At 36.4% G+C, this 24,430-nt stretch overlaps 1 protein-coding gene across 4 annotated transcripts; it reads left to right on the top strand.

Moving 5' to 3' along the window:
- The first annotated feature begins 538 nt into the window (after positions 1 to 538).
- Positions 539 to 21,882, top strand: PCMT1 (protein-L-isoaspartate (D-aspartate) O-methyltransferase). 4 transcript variants are annotated; one of them, XM_009883281.1, is made up of 7 exons: positions 539 to 713; positions 1,899 to 1,930; positions 3,677 to 3,781; positions 7,018 to 7,138; positions 11,927 to 12,012; positions 13,533 to 13,749; positions 20,963 to 21,048. In XM_009883281.1, exons 1-6 carry the CDS (start codon positions 539 to 541, stop codon positions 13,710 to 13,712), a joined length of 699 nt encoding a protein of 232 aa, XP_009881583.1. In that variant the 3' UTR covers positions 13,713 to 13,749; positions 20,963 to 21,048. The 4 variants fall into 4 exon arrangements, with proteins under 4 accessions (XP_009881583.1, XP_009881582.1, XP_009881585.1 ...); XM_009883283.1 differs by having other exon boundaries at positions 615 to 713; positions 13,533 to 13,702; positions 20,963 to 21,882; XM_009883280.1 differs by lacking the exon at positions 20,963 to 21,048 and having other exon boundaries at positions 13,533 to 13,905.
- Positions 21,883 to 24,430: the final 2,548 nt, after the last annotated feature.

Below are 24,430 nucleotides of genomic sequence, written 5' to 3'. Positions count from 1 at the left end.
GCATTTACATTTTATTTTGAAAAGTGAACAAAGATTCAAAGTGTCTTGATATAAAAACTCTTTGGCCTCAGTCTGCCCCAGCATAAGAATTCTGATTCTGTAGGAGTGTCTTTACAAAAGGATTTTTTTTCTTTTGCCAACACAAAATAAAATACTGAGCAAGGATGCTGCAGCTTCACATTTCCAACCTACTTTTGTATATTTTTCAATAATTACTTACTTATAGCTTCTTAGAAATATGAGGTGTATCCTGTTCAGTGTGTAGAGTAGTATCAGTTTCCTATTGACTGTGTTTTCAGGAATATCAAAGGTGTGTATGAAGTTGAGTTTTTCTAGGGGATGCATCTTTGTAAATGGTCTCTACTGTTTCAGAAAAGCATCTGTAATTGCTGGGAAAGTCTTGTTCAAAGTTCACTGACTTAAGCATTGTTTGATGTCTGGACCACAGCTTAAATTCTAGTATGATGAGGGTTAGGGTGTTAAAGAGGGTAAATAGCATGATTTCTCACAATAGTAGGAATATATTAATGTATTTCATATGCTCTTCAATTGCATTGCAGAAGAGAAACAATGCCTTCACTTTTATTTATTTAATTGTTTATTTATAGAGAATGGAATAATCAAATCAGACAAGGTATTTGAAGTAATGCTGGCCACAGACCGTTGCCACTATGCAAAATACAACCCTTATATGGATTCTCCACAGTCTATAGGTAAGAGCATCATGTAAAAATGATTAAGATTGTTCTAATTTGCATAACTGTGACTGCCTTTGTCATATATATGTTAAGAATGTGAACATAATTTTTAAAATTTGTGTTTAGTTCTTTATTAGTTTTTTCAACAGCTTTTAACTAAGTTTCAATTTGTTATAGAATGTGATTGGCATACTTGAATAAGTCAAGTCCTTTAAGTTCTTATTAATACATGTAAATATGTATTTATTAAACCACAGCAATTTGTGTTGGTACGGCTGATGTTTAAATACTTAAAAATCATTTGTATCCAGTTTAAGTCAGAAACAGTCTCTCTTTACAGAAATGATTCAGTTGAGACTAGTGCGGAGTTCTTTAAACTTTTACATAAGATTCTTTAAAATATGAAAATAGGGAAGATCTGCTGATGGGACAGTTGTTTCCCATCCAGATCCCAGTTTTATCATTCAAAGGCAGGAGAATGAGTTATGCGAATGTACTAATTTCTTTTTTTCTTGATTCCCCCCCTCCCTCCTTTAATAGTGGGTGGTGAGAACTATGAATTATAGTGGGATTTTATTATTTTTGTAGGAAAATTCTTGGATTTTTTTAGTAGTGGGTGGTGAGAATTATGAATTGTAATAGGATTTTTATTAGTTGTATAGGAAAATTCAAAAATCTTTTAAGATACATACTCAAAAACGTATATATCTCCGCAGAAACAAATATAGGTGTGTTCCTCCATGTGTTCTCATAGGTATGCACTGTTTGCAAAACAGATGAGGTTATTGTCTCCAGAAGTTCTATGGTCCCCACTACATCAAACTCAAACTAACAAATTCAGATTTTTACATAGGGACTGAGTGAAAAATGCATTACATTATTCTGGGAGACATTACTCTTCTGCATTCCACATACTTGATAAAGCTAAGACAATATAGTGGCAAAATGGAGATTGTAACTAAGATCAAGGATAGAACCCCCCCAGCCCCTGTCCAGAATTGACATGGCATAGCTTTCAGCTGATGTGCCTTAACTCACTTCTGAAGGAAGAGTATCTGTATAACCATTGGGGGATGTGTGCATAGTGCCCTGAATGAGGGTGACAATTAAGGTATTGCATTTTACAGTCAAGGTAATAAAGATCGTAAGGTTGCTGTCTGAACAATGATCAACATATTCTTCCATTCTCTTGTTTTACAGGGTTCCAAGCAACAATCAGTGCTCCACATATGGTAAGCTTTAAACTTATGTAATTAGTATAGGTGATTTTATAAATGTCCAAATGCTTCTGAAATAAAATATTTATTCTAGCAAATTTAATGAACAGTTGATTGCAGTGATGCTGTTGTGAACTATCTAGTGGGAGGGCACGGAGAAGATTGAGCCTGACTTTTCTTGGAGATGCACAGTGATAAAATGAGTGGTAGTGGACAAAAAAATGCAACATGGGAAGTTCTAATTAATTGCCTGGGTGAACATAAAAAATCCCATTGAGGGTAGTTAAGCACTGGAACAGGTTTCACAGATTGTGGAAATTTTCTTTGATGTACAAAGAAGCTGACTGGACAGGACTCTTAATTTAAATTGCCCCTGTGTTGAAAGAGGGTCAGACCACAGGATTTCCAGAGATCCTTTCCAACCTAAATTACTCTGACTCTCTAACTTATAAAAATATAATTATTCAGGAGTGGGTAACAGTGATTTCTATGTTGTGGTGTTGCTGTAATGCCTTTAATTCTTTGGACATGAAAAAGTAACCCACATTGTACAAAGATGCAGGTTTTTTGCCAAGTGGTTTGAGACCAGGACATTCATTACTGAGCATTAAGAGGGGATTTCAGTACATAGATCTAGCACAGACCTAATTATTCTGTGTCTTTATTCGACACGAAGGATGAATAGAAGCGTATGTTTTGTCCTTGCAATATTTGGAAAGTGTCAAAACATAGTAAAAGTCTGCTCCTCTTCACTACAAACTACCTAGTTGGGTTAGAATTTACCTAGTTATCAATATATTAAAAAAAAAAACCAAACCCAAAAAACCCAGGACTCATAGAAATGTTAATGATTTTGTTCAAGGAAAGACAGAGGAAACTACTGTGGCTAAGGGAGAAAATAAGTTTTAATTATGTTTTCTAAATTTTAACTCACCTAAGTCATTATCTTTGAATGATCCTATGCTTAGCAGTAGTATTATATGAAGTGTTAGAGCACAAAGAAAATGTATTCTCTAGGCGAATGTTAACAATCAATTTTCTAACAATATATGTTCTAATTACTTCTGTTTTCTGGGTGTGATGGATTAAGCCGTAAGAGTGTGGTAATGGCCAACCCTCAAACATTGAAGAACGAATTGGTTTTTTTAGTGTGCGACCTAAGCTTAGTTTGTGTACTGGTCCATCGCATAGGAAAGCAAAACTGCTCATGAAGTCTCTCTGTAGGCTACTGCATTTCATATATGAGCCTGGCTATCTGCTTTTATAAAAGAAAACTTATTTTTTCCTACTCTCTGATTCAGCAAGTGTGCAGGTAATGCAAGAGGTAGTTTTAATAGCCAGTTTCCTTGATGCTCCAGAGCATCCTTCTTCCTAGCTAGAATCTGTCCCAGCTTATTCCAATGTATATAGTGTAATGATAACCTAAATTCTTTATGGGCCATATACTGCTGGAACAGTAAGAACCACCAGACCTGAAGAGAATTAAATTGATTTATGGTGTCTTTCCCAATAACTATATATAAATTGTGTGATAGAGGCTTGATTGGTCAGATGAGTTTATAAATATATACACACAATTTTTTGAAGTCCATGAAATAACAATGATTTTATCATGTAGTTAACTCTCACAACACAGAAAATAATTCTGAAATTTCTTACAGGAATCCTCAGTGCATTGTCCAAAATCACTGAAGAGATGAACATATATTGAGTAAAATAGACACTTAAAATATTTTGAAATTTTCTGTCATCTTCTCTTAGCATGCATATGCTCTTGAACTTCTGTCCGATCAGTTACATGAAGGAGCCAAAGCACTTGATGTAGGATCTGGAAGTGGTATCCTTACAGCATGCTTTTCGCGAATGGTGAGATACTTAGTTTAATCACTTGACCATCAGAACTGCTTGAACTGTAGCATAGCTCTGAATTAAAGGGGGGTGGGGAGGGATGGGGGGAAGAAAGCATAATTCATGCAGTGGACTGATGTAGATTGTACAGAAAATAATTTAGTCTCCTGTGTCTGATTAGTACCCATTTCTTACCCTGGTTAATACTAGATCGTTGAGTTAAAGGGTCCAGTAAATTGTGTGGTGGTGAAGAGACTGCCTAGAGGGGAAGGTTTTTTTTCTTGATTGCATTTTAGTGGTTGCTTTTTAAGCTTGAAGGAAGGAGGTGTTTGTCTTGTCCAGCCCAATTTTTACGTTATCTTGTGTGGCTATGAATGTTCTCACTGTGATCAATTTTCATGTCTTCCTGCTATGACGAGAGCTTAGTGAGACCTAAAAGAATCCTATTTCCACAGGGAAATATGTTGTATTTATATAAATTGCCTTTGAATTTAACTTTTTTTTTGTTACTATATTGCGTGAACTTCACTATAAGTATCCATTTAATCTTTTCTAAGTTAGATATTAATTTATATTCTTTTTACATCTTCCCTAAGTAATTTAATCTCTGTGTTGTTCAGCCTGTACATACAGAATTGTCCATGGTTCCACCCTATCTTACATTAAGAAAAAAAGATTAAAAAACTTGTTTTATGATGGCTGTAACTACAGTACTGTTAGACTAATTAATGTAGTGCAATATAATCAGTTCTTCTTTCTCTATTCCAGGACTTTATCATTGCTATATAATTAGCAGAGACCTTCATTAAACTGCCGATTAGATTTTTTTTTTTTTTTTTTTTGTTTTTCTGAGAAATTAGTTTGGAATATGGTGATGCATATGATAAATTCACATACGGTTTTTCTGCTACTTAGTTTTCCATTTTCAAACACTGATTTGAATCTGTGATCACTTCTGTGTTAACAATTAGGTAAGAATGTTTAGGGCTGGGCAGTGCACTAGCAAAAGTGTTCAAGTTTTTTAAGTGTTCGCTGCAAAATAACTTATTTCAGCTACATTTTTTTTTTTATTTAACCAAACTGCAGTTTTGAGGAAATCTTAAATGTCACTTATTCAACTTTCTACCTATTATTTTTGGTCTAACTTTGTAGTCGGTAAGCAAGTGCTAGTAGCATGCATGGGAACTCCAGTCCTACAAGCGCTAAAACTTTTCTCAGTTATGTGTATTTCTCACTGAAAAGTTGTGAATGCATAGAAGAATAGCCATTTTCAATAAGACATGATAAGATGTGGTTGTGCCCTTTTTTCTTTTAAAACAGCTATATAAGAAAAGCTGCAAGCTATCTTTTTATTGCCATATGAATGTCATGTTCCTCTTCTGAAACCTCCTTGGCGGTATGCTGTGGAATGCCTTACAGACATGTTTTGTGAAACATGGCACAAATGCTTTTGTTCTTTTTGATAGCATTACTACTGTGCAATATGGATCTTGCTTCATCCACTAGGATGAATAAGACAATACGTACTGCTCTGACTTTGTAAAGTTCTTTCTAACAATAACAAAAGCTTGAAAGAAGTATATTACGGGGAATGATGGTAAAGTGTTTTGCTATCAAAATTCAGTTGGGGATGTGCTTACTGGATCATGTGGGTGTTGCTGTTTAGTCTACTTGAGACCTAGAATGAATAGTTCTCATTTGTGGCACAAGTGCCTGAGTTCACATTGATGTTATGACGGCTTTACTCCTATGACAATAATCTCATTTGTGGTACTACTGGGAAAGCTTAAAGTTTACTTTAAAAAGTTCAATGAAAAATAACTGTACATTTCTTCCTGTAAGTACTGGAATTATAAAAGGAGTGAAGTACGTTTTTATTCCAAACAGACCATGGAGTTCCCCAAAATTGTGCCATTTTGCTATTGCAATTGCACGCACTTCAGATTTCCAGGTAAATAAAGGTAATTGAGGACTCAGAAGTAGTGTAATGGACTGTGACATGTAGCCGCAGGTTCACTTGCTTTTATATCAGGTTATTTCATGCTATGATCATTTTGCTAAATTACAACTTCTGTGACGTTACCCTTTGGACTACGCTTGATCTTTTCCCAGCTTCTGGTACAACTGATTGTTAGGCATTCCTCCAAATAGCAACCTGTGGTTGTCATAGTGAAAACTGGCCACGTGTCTTGCTCTTTCAAAGGCTAGACTGGTGGTCTTCCACTTGAAAAAGAAGAGATAACACTGCTTTTTCGATGTTTTTAACATAGGACTTGTCCATAATAAACCAGAAAAAAATGCCATGATATCAATAACCAGTTATTAATTTTCCATGTCTTAGCAACATTAAAATGTAAGATACAGAAACATAACCAATGCATTGAAATGTGTCCAAAGGCAAAGCTGTATGACAACATGGACTGCGAGGACATTATCTGCCATTGTGTTCTTTGAGCTGGATCCTGTTAAAAATGGTCAGATTTTAAGATCTGGATTCTTTTTGCTCTCTCCAAAACTGGAATAATTTTTCTTGAATAAAGACACAATTCCAGAAGAAATACCTGTAACGGAGAAGTTTTTGTTAGTAGGTCTTTTTCCCCCCTCAGAATACAGAGATCTTTTGTGACCTTTTGTGAGTTATGAACTCTCAAAAGTCCTACTCTTTCTGTGGAAGAGAGCTGTAAATCTGAAAGTAGATTCATGAATGCAAGAGTAGGTGAAAGGTAGTTTGTCCCTGACTGTTAATTGCTGCATTTGCTTCTGAAAGAACAGGACTCTTGAGATAACTTAGAATAAAATGCATGACTTAATGTTTTCCTTGAAGTAAGGTCTTCTCTAGAAAAACCTTAATCTTTAAGTAAGTTTATTCAAAGTGAAAGGAGATTAGTTCTAGTCTTTGTCCTTGAAGTTGTTACTTTCTGTTGCAGGTAATGCAAACACTTATGATCAAATTTAACTTCTAAAAATTCAGGGAAGAAATCTCCACTAATAGTATAACTTAACTGAATTACATCTCAAAAAGATGGCTCTAACAAGCATTTATAAGACTGTACTGACAAACTTTAATTACCAATTGCTTCTAGCAGTCAGGATGTGTCATTCCAAGCAGTAGTTCTGGTAACATTGGGAAAATATACTACCACTTTACTGGTTTTGCTTTTATTTGAGAGAAATGGGCTCAGAAGCTAGAAATACTCATTCTATAAATAAATCAAAACTAGCAGAAATTATTCAACTATATATTTTTATTCCAGGTGGGTCCCAAAGGACAAGTTGTAGGAATTGATCATATCAAAGAACTAGTAGATGACTCAATAAATAATGTCAAAAAAGATGATCCCACATTGCTGTCTTCAGGAAGAGTGAAACTGATTGGTGAGCATCAGACTGATATACTTACTAATTAAACTGGTATTCTTTCTAGCAGCTGGTTGAAAATGACTGGAATTAGATGTGATTAAAAATTCTAATTTAAGAAGTTAAACCAAAGAAATAAGAGCCAAAGGAAAATTTTAAAATCCAAGTGATCTTTAGGCCTTTGAAAAATATTATTTTCACACAGTTCTGAGAATATGACTTCTGGTAATCTTAAGAATATGTAATCATTCTGTTAGAGAAGCTTAACAGGGAAGTGTTTTCCAGTGAAAATACTTTACGTGCTGAAGGTCTGTCATGTTCAATTTGCTATTTAAAATTGTGTTTGAATGCACAACTTTTCTGGAATTAAATTTACTGTTATCTAAACTTGAGCATTTCAAAAAAGTCTTTGTACTTCTGATGTAGTAGTTGAGAAAGCTGCATGCAAAGACTTAAGTGGAAAAAGTACTAGATTGGCAGTATGCATCACTGAAGTTTATTTCACTTGTTTTTAAAATTAACAGTGTTTGTATGTTAGGGAAGTGATTAATTGACACCAAACTGCTTTAATTCAATCAGAGTTACTGAGAGGAAATAATGCTAAAATTATACAAGGACAGTGAATTGGGGGTTTTTTGACTGAAAAGAAGCTTTTTTTTTTTTTTTTGAACATGCAAAACTGGCAGGAGGAAAGCATTCCCTTCATTATCATTCTATTAAGTTTAAAAAGAAGTTGAAGGTCTGGATTATTTTTTGAGACTTCTTACAAGAGTACTTGGAAAAATTATTATTATTTGTTATTTGGCTCTTACCTTAATTACCATTTTGATTCTTGGTCTTTCTTTGTAAATGAGGGAGTTTTCTAAACCTTTTTTTAAATAAGCTGATCAACACATGTACTTGTGCAAGTGTATAAAATGCAGTGTCATTACTGAGAACGCTTATGCCTTAAGCTTTCTTGGAAGAGAAGTTATACTGAGACTGGGGCTGGAGAGGTGGAATAGGGGGATAATTTGCATTGTTGCTGTATAAGAGCAATTTGGACTTATGCTTCTGGTTATACCTGAAACAAACTCTGATGGTCTTGGGAGTCTAGAATTCTAAATAAACATCATCATCTATATTATGCTTGACTGTGTAGCAGAGTGACTAAGAGACTTCTGAATAGTTTCTTTGTGAGATACACTTTTAAAAAAGTACAGATGGGTGAGCAGCGCTTTTGTGAATTAGGTGGAGAAGAATGTTTCAACTGTGCTGGATTCCTGGGAGCTCTTTCATGTGGAGCTAGAATCCAGACAGAGCTGTTCTATTTAATAAAAAAAAAAAAAAACAACAACACCCCAAAAAAAACCCCAAACATCCCCGTCCCCAACACACAATCAAAAAACCCCTGAAAACCCAGGGCTGATTGGTGATGGGAACTGTATGACTTAGTCTAGATAAGTCAGTTCCTGGCTTTTCACAAGTATGATTCAAACATTTTCCATTGCTTTGTCGTACCTCAGATATCCCATAATTGCATTTCAGAAGCATCAATATTATTTTAGGATGTCTCAGTAATATACCTGCCCTGAGAACTTGGGAATAGGTATGCTAACGGTGTGTCTCTATTAGGTTGTGGTGGGTTTTGCCTTTTTGTGTGTGTGTGTGGTTTGGTTTTTTTTGTTTTGTTTTTTCTTAAAATCAGGAGGGTGCCTTTGAGGTCAATCATTCAACTGCTTCCACTTACCATACTTTGTCTCACATGAGAGCGTTCCTGGAGAGCACAACCTTTGATTCCTTTTGGATGAAACTAGACTGGATTATGTACTCTGGGAAGCAACCAAATGTTTGATATGTTAATGGATATTAAGCCCGTAAGACTAGAACTAGACCAGAGTGATCTTTCTGAAATGCATATGTTGCATGGACATCAGGTTCTTAGCAGAAACTGTTTTGCTGTACAGGTGTGATTCTATTGTACTGCACTATTTGCTGATGCAGACATAGACGGAGGGAATGAGGGTATTCTAACCACAGTGAACTAGTTTCTTCTGTTTCTGTGCTCATGGTGCAACTCTGTGTGAAACAGGTCTGCCTAGACACACTGAAGGCTTGAGTACCATGATCTGCAGATCAGGTCTAGGTCTGAAAATGAGCTACAAAACCCTCTTATGTCAGAAAGTCCTCGCAGTACTTCCTCTCTCATCACCACCCACCACCATGATTATTTCATTAACAGGCAGCATGTAACTGGAGATCTGAGTAGAATGGGCGATGTTATTCAGGATGTAAGTGCAAGCTCAAAATTTGGGCTGCTGTTTCCCCTTGGACATTGAATAATGTAGTAATTTGTATCACACTGAAGGTATGAATGCTGACTTAACTTGAGCTTTTTTTAATCTTCTGGATATCTAAAAGTGTGTTCCCATTGTAGGTGGATATATACGTGACTGCTGTAGACAGGAGAATTTTTGTGGGTATTAAAAGGGAAGAGCCATGCTGTGATTGATGCATATAAAGGAGAATGATTTTTTTAGGGGTGGGGGGTGCTGATTCTGAAAATGATGGCTTCGGTTTAGACTACTAATTCTAAGAGCAAAGGGTTTAGATGTTTTGTGTCCTTTTTACCACTGTCAGTGAAGTGATAAGATGTGTGAAGTCACATTCAGACTTCTCTGGACAGCTCACAAGGTGCATTTAAGTCTCGGAATACATGCATTCTTCTTCAGAAGTCAACAGCAGTTTCTTTCACAGCTGTTCCTTCAACTTAGCAATCTTCTTCAGTACTGGAGGTCATTGCTTCTAATGCCTATTGCTGCATGTTAGGGAATGAGGATCTGTCTCCCTGTGTAACTAAAATCATTCAAAGCAGTGTCTTTATGTTTGAGCTAAAGAAGTCTTTCTCCATTGCCTTATCTGATGAAACAGCAGCTTGATACAGTAACACATCACTACTTTGTCTTTAGAGGAGCTGTATAGTGCTGCTAAGATATAAGCAAATACAAATTATATACTTGACCGCATTGAGATGGTTGTTCCACTAGAACCCACTTTGGCAGAGTCAGAGAGATTAAGCCCTGGAAATAGTGGAACTTTCATCTTCATTACTGGCAACAGTAATAAAAGCTGACTTAGTGGAATTCATGATCGGTAGGTATGGGTTCTCTTGAAGGAATCATTGGTAGTTCTTGCTTGGCAGCTTCTGCCTGTGGCGCTTGGTTGGAGCTTGTCCTGGTCAGAACTGATGATATGAGGAAATAAGTCACTGAGCTTTAACGGGGGGTTTCTCAGCTACTGGGGAAATATACTCTCTTATAGCCCTTAAGCTTTGGGTTTATAAAGTCCTTGCAGGGTCTTGTTTCAGGACCTAATATGAAAGATGACAAACTCCCCAATTTCAATCATTTCAAGGAGCTCTCCAGATCTTACTGTACACTCTTGGATACTTAAGGGTGTTGTTACTGTCCAAGGGGCCCTCGCTATCACTGAGGTAAAAATGAAACCTGCTACAGCCACCATGTATTTTTCCTTCCTTTCCTGAAAATATTTTTCCATATTTTCACAAGAGTTGTTGGAAGGCAAAATGCTGACAAATTCTCCGCATCTGGCAGAGACCTAGAACTTCTTTTGACTCATTCAGCCTTTTAATTTACCTGTGATAATAGTGATTGTGCAGAAGTCAAAGCTCAGTCTGAAGATGAGAAACACCAAATGACTACTTGTGCTGAGCAGAGGATTTCTTCTTGACTGATTACTGGGACTTCTGCACTCACTGAGTGTGAATTTATGGATGGTTTAGCATCATTTACTACTTCTGTTCATAAATAGCTCCAGAGAGCGCTTGTGTAACTTGCTCTGAATTTCCCATTGGTTTCCTGTGAATACAGTGGATGCTGCATTCACATCATCTTCTTTCAAAACTTAACTTGAGGTCTAGTTTAGTTTGCTACATTTCAGTGGCTTAAAAAAAACCAACAATCTGTTCACCTTTCGTTCTGCATAACTAGGATGGTATGAGACATCTGTGGTAGGGTGCTTCTGTGAGTTCTCCACCAAATCTGAAGCTGCATCAGTAGCCTGCTGAATAACTTAATTACCCCTAACATCTTCCAAGCAGCCACCTGGAGCTTTAGCCCCAGGTCTGACCTGGCTATCTGTGTTAGTCCAGCAGTTGTCTGCCGGAAGGATAATGAAACTGATCTGCTGGCAAAGGAGGATGTGTGGGAGTCAGTGTGGTACTGCACTGAGGTATGAATGCAGGTACGGACTTTCATTCCAACCGTTAGTGCAGTTACAGGTATATAGTCCGTGTGAATACTTGCTTTGTCTTTTCCTCACCTTTGGAGTCTTCTGATACGTGTTTCTGAGATTTAATGCTTTAGACTTATGTTTTGCATTATGTTTAGGAATGGTGCGCATGAAGGCAAGGCAAAGCTAAGTGTACGTTCTGAGAGAGTAAATGAGGGGAAAAGTCACCTGCTTTGAAATCGTAGGGAACATAAGTACTTAAGTATTTTTTTCTGGGTGGACCAAGTGTCTTCAAGAACTTTTCATTATAAATCCATGCTTTGTAATTTCAGGTGCTTCAGTACTATTTCATATCTTTTATAAGTGTGTGTATTATGTATGAGGATGTTTCATTGCATCTATTTTACAATTGTGTTAATATTTTTAAACTGACTTCATCATGCTATCACCACTTAGCAGAATTTGAGTTGAAATCTGAGGATAGCCTTTTATCTGCCTATAGATATGGGCAGATCAGCTGTTTTCTCCACTCCTTTTGAAAATGTTGAAAAAAAAAAAAAAAGTGTTTTCTTGCAGTGGGAGATGGAAGAATGGGATATGCAGAAGAAGCTCCCTATGATGCGATTCATGTAGGAGCTGCAGCACCAGTTGTGCCCCAAGCAGTAAGCCTTTATGTTTTATGTTTGTCGTTCCGTGATCTCTTAGCTGTAAAGAACACTTTACATACATATATACGTAAAATACTTGGTAGACTTGCACTGCTGGGAGCATCTGTGGGCAGGGTGGTATTACTCTATGGTGTGGGGTTTTTTGTTTCTGTTATAATTGGGCTTCCTGTTGGTTTGCAAAAGTTGTACTAATAACTCTCCTCTAAATAAACATTTTAAAATGACTTGTGCACAACCCTTTCCTATAGCAATGAACTGGAACATTTTATTTAATAAATGAATTTGGTTTTATCAAACACTGAGTTCCAAAATTTAAGTATTTGTTTCCCAGATTCCAAGGCATTGAGCTTGGTGGAAAAGTGGTATGCTCAGCTGGAAATACAGACAATGCGATGTGTTCGTAGCTTTCAGAGTGGATACAGGGCAGTTCTTACTAGAAAAGCTAAAGAGTAATTAGGGACTTTAGAAAGTGCATATGTGAAGTACATTCTTGCAGATAAGTTTTTTTTTCCTTCCTTACATCAGGTGAATGGGAATATATAGCATGATTTTGATATGCTAGATACCAGTTACGTTTTTTAAAATCTGAATTTTAATGAGGAATAGTGAAGGACTGGAGGTTTGAGGTGCTATAGACAGGTTAGACATTTCCAGATGTTGGCTGGTTTATTTTTTTTAATTTTTTGGGGGGAGTGAGGGTGTGTTCCCAGCAAAGTGTTGACAGATGACAATTAAAAAGATAATTTAAAGCTCATTAGTGAGTGAAACAGTTCTTAATTATAACTTTTCTTAGTAACAGGGCTTAAGATTTTTTTCCATGGGGTCTGGGAAGTACTGAACTTTTCTTCAGACTACTGTGATTAGCCACCTTCTTCAATTATGAAAGCAAAAGAAAAAAATCCAAGCACTTCTCTCACATACTCTGTTACTTGTCACTTATCTTACTTATATATTTTAGACTAGTTTCATAAAAAGCTGTGCCATTCACAGAATGAAAGAGGAGCTGTTGGTTAGCAAAATTATTCTAGAAAGATAAATTGAAAAAAAAAAAGTGAGAAATCTCAAATCTTACCCTGAGGGCTTAAGGGGACAGTTACCCCAAAAATGTTAGAAAATAGGCCTGTACTGATGCACAATAAATATCAAACAGTTAAAACTGGCAGTTTAAAAAGATTGAATCTACTCTAAAAATAAAGTTGTGATTTATGTTCCTTTTTTCCCCTCTTACATAGAAACTAAAACCGCAACCAACCCAGTTAATCCAATTACTGTTTTACCTTCTTTTGGAATTACATGAAATTATTGTGAATGTTTCTGTAATACCACTTGTTGTACCATGTTGTTGCAATACTCTCATTTTCAGTGCATTTTTTATTTTTCCTAATTGAAATAGTTATCTACTCCATAATCATAGATAGATAAATTGTGGCAAATTATTAATCTAATGTAACAAACTTTGGATCCAGCATCTTTGAAGTGGCTGGTTACATTCTAATTTCTGTGTTGTGTTCTAGCTTATAGATCAGTTAAAACCTGGCGGAAGATTGATATTACCAGTTGGTCCTGCAGGGGGAAACCAGATGCTCGAACAGTATGACAAACTAGAAGATGGCAGTGTCAAAATGAAGCCTCTGATGGGAGTGATATATGTGCCTTTAACAGATAAAGAGAAGCAGTGGTCCAGGTGGAAGTGATTTTCTGTTCCACTTACTTCTTCCACACACAAGCAAGGTGAAAGGGTGTGAATTTTAAGCAGATAGACTGCAAGGCCTGCCTTTGCTGCTGTCATTGCTTTCTGCTCCTCCATACCATGAAAAGTGACTCAGTCTGCATTACGACATCACCAAAAGGAGGTTATGCGAAGTTTGAGTTAATTTGAAAGCAGAAGAAAAATATTGCATGGGTTGCACTTTGTCTCATTCAGACATGTTTTCTTTAGTCTTTGGTGTGTTGAAGTTTCTAATTTGTTTTGAACACAGTATTTTCTAAATTTAAACTTCCCTTCTAATGAACTTTTTATAACTAGCTTGCCCGTAATTAGGGTAAACTTTAAAATACTGCTTAAGAACAAATATAGTTTTGTCCTGTAAGTTAGTGGTAATTGGGTGTTAATTTTTTTATTTTTCTGAAATGTCACAAAGGAAGAAGAATCTTTGTAAAATCCTTCGTGGGAAATACAGATAATCTTGTAAGCACTTTTCTCTCAGCCTCCAAATAGCAGAAAGTGGAGAACGTAATCCCTTCTTCCTTAAAGTATAAATGTAGTTGTGTAGTGTTCAGAAAATTCTCAGACATGTTATTAGAAGTCTGTCATCTGTCTCTGATGGGGACATATTTGTGTTTGCTAACACAGCAAACTCTAAAAGCCTTTCTAGAGGAGTAAACCTTCCAATTTGCTGAATTGAATGGTCAGTAACATAGACATAACACAGCTGTCAGCTTAAACCATACTAGGCATTAGTATGCCAGTGAACAAAGCAGCAGTCCTGTTTTGCTTCCTGGCAGAAAATGCTTGTGAATGTATTATCTGTGTTAAAATTAAGTGCATAAATGTGTATTGAGTTCTGTAAACAATTTTTGAGCTTTATAACTCCTAAATTTAGATATTTGGCTTTTTTTTTTCTCTTGATATTCTGGACTATAGCTTGTGATTTGGATACATAAACACTTAGAGTTTAAGCTATCAAAATGTCCATAAGAAGTACAAATAAAGCAGTTTGCATTACTGTTGCTTACTGAAACCTCATTTCAGTGTTTCTTGGATTACTGTATAGCCACTATGTACAAATTAATTTTAGAACAACTTTAATGAGTTACTGCTTAGTTCAAAGCTTGTGAAGCATGCTTGCTATTCAGATGCTTTGTATTTGTTATGCAAATTAATACTCTGTTCTCCAATATTGCCAGTATTCCCTCAGGGTGGTACTCGGGGGTTTCCTGCCTCTTTTAGGGTTTGGAAGTCTTGCTTTGTGTTCAGTTTCCTCCTCTGGCAAATGTGGTGGACATATTCAAGTTTGCAGTCCGTACTCTGCTTACTCTAGAAAAGAGAAGTATTCTCCTTAAGCCTTCCTTTTATTGCAGAGGGTGTATAGATTTTTCTGCATTTCACCTGGTCTGATTATAATAGCAATTGTGTTTTTTCGTAGCAGCAATGTGTGTTATTATAAATAGTGTTTATTGAAGGCTTTCTGGAATGACAGTAGGGAAGGTAGTGTAGTGTATTAAGGACTAGAATTCTAAGGTCTTTGCATTTCTTCTGTGCAGTTTGCATCCCCTCTTCTCTGCTAGCTCAGGAAGAAGTAATAGATTGTCTTTGGGCCTTCTTCAGTCATGAGTATTGTGGGGTTCTTTTCCCCAGAGTTTCTTACCAGTTTCTGTTCTTTTCTGAAATACTTCTTGATTTTATTTATTTATTTTTAATTTAAGTATTAAGAATATACATTGGTGTTATCAGAAGAGGTAAGTGCTTAGCCTGAAGGGTTACCTTGATCACTACAGTGGCATAGAAGCTGTTTCTTGCTACGTACATTTAAATTTGGTTCAGACTTGGAAATCTCTGTTAAAGGAAATCTCAGAAGTCCACTTCTTGTAATGTTTGCTTTTTCTTTAATTGTCCTTTTTGTGATCTGAAAAAAATTCACGTTCCCTTCTCAAGGATAATTGCCAATGGACTGCTGATCTTACAGGAGGTCACATCTGGGGGTTTTTTGTCGTTTTTCTTTATTGGTGATTCCAAAGTGTATGTCCAGCCAGCTGATGCTAAGAAAACTCCTAATTATGTATCAGCATTTGTTACTTATCATAGAATTGTTATGGCTGGAAAAGATCATCAAGTCCGACCATTATCTAATTCTACCAGGCCCACTTCTAAACCATGTCCCTATGCTGGCATCAAAGGTGAAAGAGATATTTTTTTTCCTGCATTTTCTAGATTTCAATTTATCATTCCTAAACTGTTGAAGACCTGTGAGCACAGATCAATTAGAGACTCTCCTGAAAGAGCATCTTTAAGTCTTTCTGTAACAAAGAGCTGTAGTGTATGAGAGACTCTAGTTGTTGTAAATCTAAAATTCATTGGGCAATCATCTTTTTTAGAGCAGCTCAAGAATCCTGTGTGTTTAGCTTGTTATTCTCTTAGTTTGCATTATGTTATACAATTTAATTCCTAATCCAGGTAACTGTTTCATCACATTAAGAATTGGTGTCCCTTCACAAAATACAATTGATAGGTCAGCAGCATTTTCCTAGGCCAGCAGACCTTCCAGTTGGCAAGAAAGAAGTGACTTGAATTTTTGCTTAGCCATTCACATACTGGAGAAGTTAGTACGGTTCCTTACTAGGGCTGCAAGGAGCTCTTTACAAAGCAGCACAACAGTGACATGATCTGTAAGTGGTATTTGAGGTCAAAGCTACTTTCAGACGCTTTGCATCGTTCTTTACTATGTAAAACTGGAACTTCAAGCAAAAGAAAATCTGGACTAGGTGGAAGAAAAAGACTCCTTGGATTTTGGTAAATTGGTATTGTGGTGCTAAATAAAGAATCTTATTTTGTGAATATTGTTCGATTTCTTTAAATTTAGTCAATAACTTTCTATTTTGGATTCAGCTACAGTAGTATCTTTAAGTTCCAAATATTAGTGGGAATCTCCTCAAATGTGACTCTGTGGGACGGAGAGATCCCTGTGTATATTCTCCTCTTGGAAGGAGAATATACACAGGGACCCTATCTCTGGTACAAAAATGAAATACGTTAGTGTACCAGAGATCCAGTAGTAGGTGCCCATGTATGTCGTTAAGCTGGGAATGATGTTTATCTTTTCACATAAAACTTCCCAATTATTAATTGGTTTTTTTTCTTACTGATAAGTAGGAAGGAGAGAAGATCTCATGTGCCACACAGTTGAGAACACAGCTTATTGGGTGCCTTATTGGCAGTTGTTCTGTAAATTAGGATCTCTCTGGTTTTACTGCTCTGTGAGAGTTCACTTGCTACTTACACAGAAAGACAATTTAAAAAGAAAAACAATGTAAGGAATGTTTAGTAATGAGTCTCCTGTAATCATGGATTTTATTTCCAAACAGGCAGATGCTGTTAACCAATTTACTTTACCAAAGTTAACAGATTACTTTTTTAAACTTAAAATATTGCATTAGTAGAAACGATTTATAAAAATAATGCTAAATTCGTATTTGTTGATAAAAGACAAAATTACAATGACAGTATTATATTTCTGAGTAAAAACTGCAGTGACTAGACTGGAGCTGTTACCACATCCCACTTATCTGTACATACAACATGATTAAGCACCCTTTTGGAAAAAATATTTATTAGGACATATTTTAATATCTATCTTCTTAGCAACTCTTATTTAGTGTTTCAAATGCCCCTGATGAGCTAGTTGTCTAATTTCAATTAAAATGAGCAGGAATTGTCTGCCCAAAATTCTTTAGGCTATGCAGACTAATTATTATGGTTAAAGTTTTTATTTTACTTTGGCAAAAAATCTTTGTACAAAATATTTTAGGTTAAATTTGAAATCTATGTTTTATGAAAAAAATGCATGTGATGTAACTGACATAATAGGTTACAGAGAAAATCCTTTTCTTTGTCATTTCAACCTACTCTCTCAATTTGATTGTTCATAGCAAATAGTAAATACTTTATAACAGCACCTTTCCAGATTGAAATGCCACAAGTCCAAATACTGCATCTAGTTACTCTTAAAATTACAAGGGGAGAACTAATTGGCTGCTGAAACACTGAGTAGATACTGAAATTGATAGTGTAGCCTAATATGAATTAGAAATACAGTATCAGTAATGACAGCATATTTTTCATAGATGAATGATGTATCAAAAAGGGAAAGTCAAATGCTGCCTAATGACAAGAAAATCAAAGTGTGTCAAAAAGAGTTACAGATTTCAGATAAATTTATAAATGCTCGTTCAAATATTTAATTCGAATACCTTCCATTGAAGAGGTGGAGACAGATCGCAAACCTTCATGACTTACCTGTATGCCAAACTTCTGTTATTTCTTATTGTTGATAAGACTTATCATTTTTTTCCTCCTAATAATGAACTCTGACATTTGCCTGAAATGTTACCTGTTAGATTTTTCTGAGAATGTTTCTTAGTTTGTTGTATACTCCCAATGGGAAACGTGGAATATGTTTTCCTTACTAATAAGGCAAAATTTTTCAAGCTTTCTTAAATTTATTTTTAGACAATTTTGAGCTCATGACTTCTGACATTTGCTTTAGCTTGAGCTTATAAAGTTGCTTTGATGCCTCAGTTGTCAATATTAGATGAGTAATTCTCTTGCTAGAATTCCAAGGGCCTGAGGAGGACTATTGTGATGACTTAAAACCTAAATATATCTATTGCTTACTAAGCAGGATCTAGTAAGCAGATTGGAAGGAGTGCGTATATGAAGGTGGAGAAAATCATGTGAGTTGTGTAAGAATCACAGCAAATAGTCGTGGCCAGAAAAAGGGGGGAAAATTCCAAATAATTCGATCTTTCCTGTGGCTGAGAGGACAACAGGATGTTTTTAACAAGGAGACTTGAAGACAACTGCTATTTCCTATATAAGGAAATATTTTTTTTCCTATATTTCCAACTATATAAGCTTTGTAGCAGCATAGATGTTTTACCGCTGGGAGAATAGGAAGTATCCTGGTTTTTACCAGCAGTTGAACCTGATAGATGTCATAGCTTGGCAGCTTCTGATCCATACAACTGAAGTTCAGATCAACTGATGCAGTTTTGCAAGGTGTATTTAAGTCTGCAAGCTGTTCTCATTAGGTGGAAAGCTGAGAAGTGTTACCTACCTGATGATTTAAGACTTTTCTGTAACTTTCTAATATATATAACCCAATAGTGCACATATAGGCTCAGCTTCTCCTAACAGTAGAAAATAAACACTGTGTATTTTTAGCACATACATCATGGATTGTTTTGGGTTGGCATGCTGTTGTTAGGTTAACGACTAGTGAAGAGCGAGTGAAAAATCTCTTGAGGGAAGCTGATCCCCTTAATACAGTAAATGTTCTAATAAACAGAATATGAGAATCTTTATTTTGAAAGTGGCAGTTAGGATATACTTAACTTGCGGGAACATATTATTTGCTCAGGAATAGCCTAAAGCAATGCAAAATACCAACAATTAAAATATTGCCATGTTATTATCACTTACTTGAATTCTAAGTACAAATACCATTTTGTAAAAGAGAAAAACCCCAAGTAAAAGACCAGGGTTTTGCCAAAGCTATGAGAGTATATGGTAGGAATCAGGATGAAAATCATATCAGCAATTAGGCATATGGGACTAAACCAGTGATAGCAGTAGTCATTACTTACATATGCTTTTGAAGTTGTAAATATTAACTGATAAGGCAGCTCCTAGAAGCATTAAGGATGAATGAAGTACTTGTCCTAAATTCACCAGCACTGCATTCTGAACTGAGTATCGGATGTTAATTTTTTTTTATCTATTTAAAGTAAGCAAATACCCATTCTGGAAATAGGCAGATATGGAGAACTTCCAAACCTTTGGCTATAAACATATATATACGTATTCTTTACTCCTGCCAAGATGTGTTCTTCCCCCTTCTGCTTTTTTCTGCTTTCTGTAATTACTGCAACTCTGAAGCTGTGTTATTATTACCTCACTATTAGAAGGCAGTGCAAAGTGCAAAGAATGCAAATATTTATCAGTAACAAATCACAAGGTTTGCCTCCCAGCTGCATTAGGTAGAAAACTAGTCATTTAAGCACTAGTTGCAACAGCCTTTTTAGTTGCTTTTAAAATGTTTTGCATGCTGTCATTCCATGCTACGTGATTCCTGAAGGATAATGCCTTTGTAACTTTAAAGCTTTTGCTTGTGTGCATGTAGTACTATATTTTTGTGGGTTAGTTTGCATGACAGCTGGAAATACGATTGTGTATTGAGCCAGCAATCACATTAGTGAAGTTTTTCTTAATTCAGACAGTGTTTGCTTTGGCTAGTAAGAGTGATGCACTTACTAAAAGAAAAAATGCAGCAAACTTCATTGTGAGTTTATAGATCGTTTGTGCCTTGGGGAAAAAAGCAAACACCTCTGTTTGAATTTTCCAACATTCATAATGGCATGGTGCACAGCTTTCAGATTTGATGGACTTTTGCATTAATGCCTTAGAAATATTTAAACAAATCACTAATTTAGTGTAATTTCTAATTCCACTAATATAGTGGAATATGGGTTCCATGGGTTTCCTGTTTCAATGTGTTTTAAGTGTCCTACAGGAACAAAACCCTACATTTTCTAGATTCCTTGCAGTGATTTAGAGAGACTTCTTGACTCCTTTCTCCTACCTAAATCTCTCTTTAACACACCCCCCTCCCCCCATCCTGCCCTCACCCTTTCCATAACCTAGTCCTGATTTACTGTAATTCCTTCAAGAGCTAATTGAGCTACTCTGCGAAATAAGTAAAATAAGTGGTACAGACTGCATGATGTTGAGGTGAGATTGTGTTCCTAGCTTTCTTTAGAGACTGCAGCTGAAGCTAAACTTGCCTTTTTGGCAGCTGCAGAGAATGTTTTTTTGCCAATACTCTGTCTAGTAAGTTGGCTCAGTTTCTTGCCAGCATGTAGCCGACAGTCTGGCTGACAGGTAGCTGTGTAACTAGCTGTGTGGTGCAGGGGAAGTTCATTAAACGAAATGATTTATTAAATGTAAAATAGAGGGACCCATATTTCACGATACATCACATAGTAGTATGAGATGATACGGGATTGCTGTTGTCTTTCCTTTTTTTTTTTCTTAAATGCTTGAGGAGTGTTCTGAATTTTTGCTGATGTGCTCAAGCACTTAAATGTAATCTGATTCAATATCAAAACTTTTCAACTATGATTTCCAAGGGGAGGAGAAACATAACTGCATGTGTTTTTCTTTCTACAGGGATGAATTGTAAAAGCTACATCATCTTGACCCAAACATAGTGTTACAGTGGACTGCTCATCTCCAGTTCTAAAAGCTTTTTGAAAACCAACAGCATTGCAGCTTGTTTTGGACTTCGTTATACTGTTGTTATCAGCATGGAAAAGCGTGGTGTTTGTTTTATTTTTTTAGATGCTCAAGGCAAATCTGATAAAGAAATGGTGGAAAGTTTTATGTGGGCACTGTTTTATTTAACATGCCTTTATTTTACTTTCATCTGTTCGAAGTGAATTTCTGCAAAACTGCAGATAAAGACCTATAGCTTGTGAACTCTAATTTTGATGGGGGTACTTGAACACTCACTTTTCTCGGCTCCTGTGTCCCTTGGTAAAACTGCTTCTGTGCACCTTACGACACTACGTAGGTAATACCAGGTTTTCTGTGTTCCGACGTCTGCTAGATGCTACTAAAAGGAGATGATCTTCCTTTTTAAGCTTTTGACATGGTGTCATAGACTAGCATGTAGTAGATACAATCAGCTGCTTTATTACCTTAAAACCAGGCATTTGTATATATTAAACTTCAAGACATCAGAGGTGGGTGGCCGCTCTTATCAAACATTGCTGTTCAACTTGGACATAACGGACGTAGTTTTCCCTTTCCTTCTAAAATTAATTAATGGAGTCTTGGAATTCTGTTTTAGTTTATAGCTCACTACTGGTGTGATACACATGGATTTAACTGCATAAATATGATGTTAGCTATGTCCCAGTCACTGAAAAGTTTATGCAATGCTGCTCTGCCAAATAACGTTAAAAGCAAAAGGGGACATGCATGCTTGTGTGGAAGATTAGGATCAGTATGTAGAAGACTACTGAGATATGGATTGCTAGATTCTTTAAAAGAAAATACCCAGTTTGGTTCTAAAAGAAACTTGCTTTTGGAAAAGACACTTGCTGATTAATGTTCTCATTTTTATAACTGTAGGCACCCAGGAAAAATTCTAGCTTTTTAGAAAGTGAAATTGCTATATGAGGAGACGTGATGCATGCAAAAGGAATAATGAATCCTGGACTCCTAAGTGCAGTCAGAGATTCAGTTGTTCAGTTTTCATAGAGATGAGTAGTTGGAAGGTTATAAACCTTTTTTTTTCTGCCCCAGGTTTTCTGTTTTGGCACTGTAAAATGTCAACAGCAAACTGTAAAGCTGTACAGTAAGGTGAGTTGCTTCAGGAAAGGAAGGAAGTGTGTCTTGAGTCATCTTGCTCAGATTTGAGCAACCACGAATTGAAGTAAGCAGCATGTTAGCATAATTTTCCTTTTAGGGGTAAAAAGGATTATTGAATAAAATAACTTGCATAAACCCAACCCATAGTGATCACTGCAAAAATTGTATTTGACTTTTCATGTGGAACAGCAATAATTTGTGATAGGATTGATCCCTGAAAGCATAAAGGTTAAAATTCAAAGGCCTCTGAATATGAAAGAGGAACATTTTAAATAACCTTCCTTTTGAAGGTCAGCCCCATCCTATTCCGGCCTGAGATATGTATCGCTTAATTTATTTAGATGTTTGGAAGTTAATGTACCACCTCCTGATCTGACTGCAGCCTGGGAGCACATACACAAAGATTAATCTTATAAAGGAATTAATATAGCGTGTATTCTAGAAAATACAATTCAGAAAAACCCACTTGCGCCTGACAAATTTGTACTAACCCACAATCAACTGTGAATCTAGTTCTTGGTGTTGAAGTGAAATATCTTAAATGATGCATGCTAATGTTCAACCTTTTGGTCACTGTATCATTCAATTTGAGTTCAGCTTTATTTACATCTTCTCACTAATTTAATCAGTTAAATGAAAGATATGAGCTCAACTGTATCCAAATTCTTGTCTCTGGACACAGTGTAATAAGCTAGACTAACTTGAAAGAAATAATAAAGCTGAGACCCGGCGACAACTTTTTTGGGAAGAACCACTTCAGGAGGTGTAAGACTTCAGGGACCAAGGCTGTTGGGATTAGTGCACCCATTCCACTGAAGGGCTTGGTGATAGTCAAGGTACTCGGACAGAAAGGAGTATCTGGGAGTAGCGTTTAGGAATTGGAAAATGAAAACCCCGCTGTGATGGAGCAATGGTTCTGAAGTAAAAACTTCTTGGAGAAGAGGACAAGTTGAAATGCAGAAGATCTGAAGAGCTTGAAAAAGTGCTGTGTGAACTGTCTGAATTGCTACTTTGCCAAATAAAAAAAAATGAGAGGAAGCTGTATCTAGGTGTCTGTTGCTTTTGTGTTTGGTTGTTTGGTTGGTTTTTTTAACCTTCACATGACTTCACATATTCAGAAAGAAAGAAAGCACGTACAAATACTGGTTTACTAAATGACCAGATCTATGTGTCTGTTTTCAGTTAATATATTGCAGCAGTTACCAAGCCTGGTAATAACAATATGGAACATAAGCAGAGTTTTCCTTGGATGTTTGGAATTTCTTTTAGTTCACATCCGTGTGTTTTGGGGAACAGAGTGTGCACACAGTGTATGAATCCTGCCTGCTGTCTGTGGTTGAACCAGCTAGCTGGGAGTGTATGATCTGCCACTTGCAAGGATTAAAGTTTATCTTTTTATAAGAGGTGCAGTGATGTTTCACTGGATTGTTACGATCATCTCTAAGCCAGAACAACTTGGGAGAACAGATTGGCTGAACCAGTGACAGTCACTCATCCGGTTGTTTCCAGGGATCAGGCAGTAGACGTCCTCCAGAGTCTGAGTAGTGGAACCAAGAGCCCATAACTGTATCCTGAAAACCCACAAACAGCTGTGGGTGCTCCGCAGAGAAGAGCAGTTTACTTAGCAGGAATATATGTTTATTTACTATTTCCATTCAAACTAGCCATGTACCTTGAGGGCATAGAGACCATTACATGACTTTTTTTTTTTTTTTTTTTGAGGGAAAAGTGCACTGAGGGTGTGTACCAGTGCTGCTGATTGAAGCCACCTGGATGATTCCTGAAATGTTTTGTAGTCAGCAAGTTTGAAATGGGCAATAACGCCTGGAGCGGGGGGGGCTTTACGTGGTAGGCTCTGGAGCATCCAGCTGGCAGCAGTTCTCTCTGCGTGTGCAGTGTTTTTGTGACAGGGTGACGAGCTCCAGGGTTTTTGAGTGTGGAGGGACTGTGGAAATAACCATCAGCACAATGAGGTAAACTAAAATGCCCGGAGGAAAATACTGAACTAATACTGTCATTCCTGCCAGAAACAAGGGTGTTAACCCAGTCTTACAACAGGGTGTTCTTCATTTTAGTCGTTAATGTGCCCTAGGATGTGCTGCATTTGATTTAAATGCAGTTCACAGAAAGAGGATATGATTGCAATTCCTTCTTGATTTTGACATGATGCAAAGGATGAGTAATGCAAACTAAGCTCATGATTTGTATCTCTGCTTCCATTTAGCTGATTTTGAACTTATTATCATGCATTTAGGAAGATCA

The sequence above is a fragment of the Charadrius vociferus genome, unplaced genomic scaffold (assembly GCF_000708025.1).
Source record: "Charadrius vociferus isolate BGI_N301 unplaced genomic scaffold, ASM70802v2 scaffold114, whole genome shotgun sequence".
Classification (NCBI taxonomy): domain Eukaryota; kingdom Metazoa; phylum Chordata; class Aves; order Charadriiformes; family Charadriidae; genus Charadrius; species Charadrius vociferus.
This window is presented reverse-complemented; position numbering and strand designations above follow the sequence as displayed.

What these genes read in the sequence shown, in the direction of transcription:
- PCMT1 (XM_009883281.1), top strand. Translation starts at nt 539, where the DNA reads ATGCTCTTCAATTGCATTGCAGAAGAGAAACAATGCCTTCACTTTTAT. An exon ending in CAATCAGTGCTCCACATATG is followed by an intron (nt 1,931 to 3,676) that starts GTAAGCTTTAAA and finishes ATCTTCTCTTAG; the next exon opens with CATGCATATGCTCTTGAACT. An exon ending in CAGCATGCTTTTCGCGAATG is followed by an intron (nt 3,782 to 7,017) that starts GTGAGATACTTA and finishes TTTTTATTCCAG; the next exon opens with GTGGGTCCCAAAGGACAAGT.